At 46.5% G+C, this 6,421-nt stretch overlaps 1 protein-coding gene across 1 annotated transcript; it reads left to right on the forward strand.

Annotated features, from left to right (window-relative positions):
- Window positions 1-635: 635 nt before the first annotated feature.
- On the forward strand, window positions 636-2,110 carry LOC100501285 (uncharacterized). The gene has a single exon (NM_001196044.2). It carries the CDS (start codon window positions 728-730, stop codon window positions 1,448-1,450), a length of 723 nt encoding a protein of 240 aa, NP_001182973.2. The 5' UTR covers window positions 636-727; the 3' UTR covers window positions 1,451-2,110.
- Window positions 2,111-6,421: the final 4,311 nt, after the last annotated feature.

The raw sequence follows: 6,421 nt of genomic DNA on the forward strand, positions 1-6,421 counted from the left end.
CGGCCGTGCTGCTGCTGCTGCTGCTGGCAACTGCTGCTGGGGACTCGGCGGCAGCATCGTCCGGTAGCAACCTGGGGCCAAGAAAGCCGCTGACGCTGCAGGCTGGCGCTGATGATTGCATCACACCAGAAAACTTCTGCGACTTCTCTGATGATCAGTGTTGCAGTGGCTCCGTTTGTACAGAGACCATCTTTGGTAAGGCTGTTGGGGTGTGCCAATACTCCTCCTAGTCCTAGCTAGTAGTTTGCTATTCACGTCCGGCCTTTGTATGTTGTTGCGTCCCTGTTTACATGATCTGTTGAATAAAAAGCAATGGTGGCTACCGTATATATCGAGGAGCTACTGTTCCGATGAACTTGTTGCATGCTCATGCATGCATCGAGAGGTGACTTTTGATGAAGAACTTGTAGTAACACTAGCATGATCTCTGGCTCAGCGTCATCGAGGTCTATGTACCGGGGGCCTCACCAGACAGAGAAGGTCACCTTCAAGACCGGCATCGTCGGCCTCTCCGACAGTTTCGCTGCCGCTGCATTTGCCCTTGGGGAATGAGGAATCACTGCATTTGCCACGGTACGACGACGACGACGTGTTCGATTCTTCAACAGCCCCGGAGTACGACGACAACGTGTTCGGCGCACACTGCGCGCAAGCCACGCGGCGTGATGCAGTTGCGGGAGACGTCGATCCGGTTGCGGTGTGTCTCGCACCTGACAACGACGGGTACATGGTCCAAGACAACACCTCCTTCTCTAAGCCCGTCGGCCGCTTGTGCTGGGTAGATCCGCTGCTCGCCAATCAGCACAAAAAGGTCCGCGACGGGCTCATCGGCGGGACGGAGCTGTCACACACAGTCCGCCTCCTCCACTGCTCCTTGTTGTCGCCAAACCAGGCGGAGGTGGTGGAATCGTTTGAGCTAGAGTCCGCCCCTCCTCCTCCCGTCATCTACGACTGTTACGTCGAGCTGGGCTCCTACAGCATCATCCCGTCGCTCTTCTGCGCGGAGCAGGCCAAAGAGGATGAGGTATCCGTCGACACGCCCACCAAGTGCTCGACGATGGGTTTCCACGACATAACAACACCACCATTCAGGCCCTCTTCACCACCATGTTGTGGCTGCACGCGCGATCCTCCCGCTCGGTGCAGTCGTTGTCCTTGCGGCGTGTCGTCGGGATCGCCCAGACGAACGTCTGACTCGACGCGAGCATCCCGGTGGCCAGCTCATGGAGCGGGATCGTCCCCAGTGAGCACGGGCTCCCGAAGTACCCGTACACCACCGACCCTTCGTACTGGCCATCGAGCATCAGCTATGTGCGTGCGGCCAACATCGCCTGTCTGGAGCAGCTCGCCATCGATGCTACAGTGTCCGTGTGCACAACTCCCGACGCGTCGCTCCCCTCCTACATCAACACAGCTCCATCTCAGGTTTCCTGTATACTGCAGTTGGTGATGCCCAAGGAGGAGGTTCCGAGCACCTTGCCCAACAGGTGTTCGCTGAATTGCTTCATCATCATACAACGTTGTTTCTCGCCTTTATTCCATTGCAGCAGGGATGCAGTGTCGCTCCCCAACCGTGTCGCGAGCATCACCGACATCCACATCGAGGAGGACAGCCCTGTGTGCAAGCTTGTTGTTGAGATCATGGGTTTCTCAATTTTTGTTGCACGACTTGGATTACCAGGTGTTGACCTCATCTCGTACAGGGATATGATTAATCATGGGCATCTGATCACTGAAGCAATTTCAATACCTATGAGCGGTGATGCAGATAATGGTTACGAAAATTATATGCATGTTAAGATGAGTGAAAGGATTTATTAACGCTGGTTTTGCTGGAGTTATTGCCATCTCAGTCAAGAACAAGGATGGGCCAGAGGGGATATTTACCAACAGAAAAGCTGTCGAAGCCCATCAGTTCACAATGCATGTGAATTTTGATAGGTTTTCTGTAGGCATTTTGGTTGGTGATGAGCTGGTGGTCACCGGCATGGGCGCTGACTGTCATATTATCACCTCCTACTACAGGTGGCCTTTTGGACAGACTGGTCATTTCTCCCCATGTAATACCCACTTTGTAGGAAAATTCTAAAAAGAGAAATTATATTACTTTACATCTATATGTGTTATCTATGCTTCTCATTTCATTTGAACACCACAATTAAACCAATAAATAAATGATAAAAGATATCCAAAATAAAACTTGCATCATGCTGGGATTTTATTTTTGTGTGCATTTTGTGACAACATAAGATAATGTGAAAAGAAATATGTTAAAGTACAAAGTGGAATTTAAAACTAGAAGAGATTCAAAAATTTAGAAGAGAGAAACAAACAAATATTAGGGAAATAAAAACATAAATAATATCCACAAATTAGAACTTGTCATGGCATAATGTAATCTGTGGATAAAGAAATTGCCACAAAACCTTTGAATTTGAATTTGGAGCTAAATGGAATTGGAATTGAAAGGGGAACAAAAATAGAAAATATTAGAAAAGAAGAAGACATGGCGCCTGGGCCAGCTACCTTCATTCTGGCCCACCTCCTCTATCTTACGCTCGCGGCCCATCTTCATTCCCATCCCGCGCAGCCCACTCGTCCGCACGGTACCACTGTCTGGTGGCCCCTCTCGTCAGCGGGGTCGTCTCCTTTCCTGGTTGACTGCTTGGCGCAAAACAGAACCGGGCGAACGCCGCGGCATGGGCGGACCTCGCGCGGCGGAAAACTCCGTTGACATCCGAGCTCGCGGCCAACTAACTCCGCAACAAACTCCACCTCGGACTCCGTTTTCTTCGGCCGATGGGGGGTCCTCGCGGGGAATATAAACCGCCGCCCCTGCCCATCACCAGAGGGAGCATGGAGGGCAGTGAGGTCCGCCGTGGGGGCAAATCCACCAAACCCCGGATGGCGTGCGATTGGGATTCGGTCTGGGGAGATCGCCTTGGCGCATAGATGCTAGTCGGGGAATCGCCCAGGCAAATTTAGGCTTCAGGCCACTGGAATCACTCGTCGAAGATCCGATTCCGCCGCGGCTTGTGGGCAGAGAGTTGTATGGAACTAATCACGGTGAGGAAGCCTCTTCCGAGTTCGCGCTGTCCTTCTTCGCGTATTTAACCTTCTGGTTGGGTAATTGGGGCTCGGGTGCGCGTATTGCGTGATCTCCGGCGATGGTCCACCGTGCGTTCCCTGGGCGGTGCCGCCGTGGCTTCGGCGTGGGGAGGAAGACGCACGGTCACCGTTGATCTGACCATCGGCGGCCCAGATTAGATCGACTGGACACCGGTTCGGTGGATTTGATCTGACCGTAGAGTCTTGGATCGATGGCCCGGATCGGAGTAGGTGCGCACCGTTAGATGGCGATCTGGTGGCCAAGATTGGATACCGGTTCATAAAGGGTCCTAACTTAATCCGATCCGCAGAACTCTAATCGGACGGCTCACGTGGCTAGATACCCCTTCGTCGATTCCGTTTTGTAAAAGAGACCCTGTACTTTCACAGAATCAACCCGCCGTCCATGGGCGATGTTCACTGAGTCTTAGAAAATTTACGTGTTAGCCCCTGGGCTTCTCCGAATATGGCGCGCCGACCAGTTAGCAAATAAAATCAAGGAAATTCATTTTAAAATCATTTTTAATACGAAAATAATGGTAGAAACTTGTATAAATCATAGAAAATTCATATGGAGCTCAAATTTAACCATTCCAATTTCTAAAATTTTGTAATAATATTCTCTATCATTTAGTATCACTGTTTTGACATGAACTCAGTTAGAAAATTAATTTCTCAACTAATCCTATTTTAATCACATTAAACCTTAGGAAATTCATAACTTGAATTCTATAACTCCAAAATTAATGGTTCCTGTTCCTATGATCTTATTTTAATATGTATATTATTAATGTGTATTTTGTCCTTATGTTTGGTGTAATGTTAATTTTGCCTATACCATGTTTGTTTGAATTACTACGACTAGCAGTGAGGTCACGAGTCATCTGAAGATCATCCTGGTACCTGGAATCTCAAGGCCCAGGCAAGTTGTGCCCTTGATCACTTCTTTTTACCCACTCATGTTCTAATTAATCATAATGATCTGCATAGGTTAATTTGATGGGACCCAATAGGTTACCCTAGTTTGTCTATCTTTATACCTTGTTTACCACTGAACTTTTTGGGTAGTACTTGCTAGTGCTTTATGTGGTTTTGGGTATGAAGATACATTATTTATGATTACACTTTTATTATCTATTTATTATTACTGTTCATGATAAGATCATTATGTTAATTGGAACATGGAGAACCACCCGGGAAAACAGTGCTACCACAAGGGTTTAATGGGACGCCCTTGGCTGACTAATTAGGAAAGCTAGTGGAGGACTACCTTACCCGAAAGGGGCAAGGGCAGTAGGGGAGTGGTCAGTGTAGGGAGGCCCTCGGGAGGATTTTGCTGTGATGGCGGTCCTGCAAGGGATTCCTGGGAAGGCCCTCGGGAGGATTTTGCTGTGATGGCGGTCCTGCAAGGGATTCCTGGGGAGGCCCTCGGGAGGATTTTGCTGTGATGGCGGTCCTGCAAGGGATTCCTGCATTGGAGCTTCCTATAAACTGTAGCGGGTTTTCTGAAGGTAGTGGAACTTTGTAAAGGCCTCGTAGTGTTACCCTACCTCGCCTCCTCGGTAGAGGTGTATGGGAAGTCGCGATCCCTTGGCAGATGGGTAACATGACTTGTGGGTAAAGATGCGCAACCTCTGCAGAGTGTAAAACTGGTATACTAGCCGTGCTCACGGTCATGAGCAGCTCGGACACTCACATGATTAATCTATGGAACTTAAATTCAATTTGTCATATGCATTGCATCGCAGGTGATGTTGTTACTTCTGTTCTACTATTTAATTGGGTTGGTATTTACTTATACTTAGTAATGGCTAATAAAAATTTGACCAACTTTAAAAGCAATGCTCAGCTTCAGCCATCCTCTTTGGTAAGCCTTACACTTCACATGAGCTCCCACCTTTGGCGAGTTCATACACATTATTCCCCACAACTTGCTGAGCGATGAACGTATGTGAGCTCACTCTTGCGGTCTCACACCCCCCCCCACAGGTCAGGAGCAGGTACCACAGGATGAGGCGCGTGGAGGATGCTGTGATGAGTTCGTGAGTGGTCTAGGCCGTCGTCTCCCAGTCAACTTTGGGTTGCTGGACCGTTGTCTCCTTATAATGTAATTATTTATTTATTTTGTATAGAACTCCTGTTATATAGTAAAGATGTGACATTCGATCCTGTGCCACTATGCATCATATGTGTGAGACTTGGTCCCAGCACACCTGGTGTTTATGTTCGCGCCCGGGTCTTGGTGCCCCGAAATCCGGGTGTGACAGAAGTGGTATCAGAGGAATGTTGACTGTAGGACGAAACCTAGATAGTACTGGACAACCTTTACTTACTTTCCTCTGCTACTCTGGTTCTTTTCTAAACTTTTCTTAATCTTATCTCATCTATTTCCGCTTTACTCTGATTACTTTTACCTTTTCTTTCAAAAGACAAATGTGGATTTCACACTTTGAGATCCAGTGCCTAAAGTAACCTTTAGGAATAGGAGACCTACTCTTAGGAACAAAAATAAAACTATTTTTGTATGTATCTATACACTTGAATGTTTGTTCTTATGATGCTTGTCTGATTTGGATCTTTGATTGGGTGTGATGAGTTGTGGAGTAATTTCCACAATTACATCTGCATATACATATAGAAAAAAAAACACTTACAAAAAAAACTAGATAAACTAGATTATCCCTCGTTAAAGTATCTAGCCTAAACAATATCCATCTCAGCTTGAAAGATTGATACTCTATTCTCATAGATCCATCTTATCTCAAAAGATCCTAACTTATCCTAATTAAAATATATCTAGCTTCATAGATCCATTCTTATCTTAAAAGAACTTATCTTATCTTATCTTATCCTAACCACTTTGCTTATCTCACCTCGGAGTAACAATCATGATCCAATCCAAATTAATTAGATCTTATGTAGTTCAAACTAGTCACACTAATCTAACCTAGATTTGATCTAATCTAAAGTGACTTATCAAACATGTTAGATAATACTGATGAAATAGATTAGACTCTACTCTTATAGAACATGTCTTAACTTAGTTCACCCTGCACTAAATTAAGAACGACAGACCGACTTGGCCATATGCAACTACCTTAACCATCCGATAATTGCATAACCCCTCGATTTTAACCTAGCAAGAGATTCTAACCTACCTACACCACATAATCCATCCTACTCACATATATCTTAACCATATGTCCTCAACTCGGATGGCAACTCCAAGATTAAAGACCGAAGATGATCAACCTCATCGAGGAAGGATAAGCGCCAATTCAAGTCTTCAAAGACCAAGCTGAATCATCAGATG

This window comes from Zea mays, chromosome 7 (genome assembly GCF_902167145.1).
Source record: "Zea mays cultivar B73 chromosome 7, Zm-B73-REFERENCE-NAM-5.0, whole genome shotgun sequence".
In the NCBI taxonomy this organism is placed as follows: Eukaryota; Viridiplantae; Streptophyta; class Magnoliopsida; order Poales; family Poaceae; genus Zea; species Zea mays.

Bases quoted from the DNA above. Each gene is read 5' to 3' on its own strand.
- LOC100501285 (NM_001196044.2), top strand. From the start codon at position 728: ATGGTCCAAGACAACACCTCCTTCTCTAAGCCCGTCGGCCGCTTGTGC.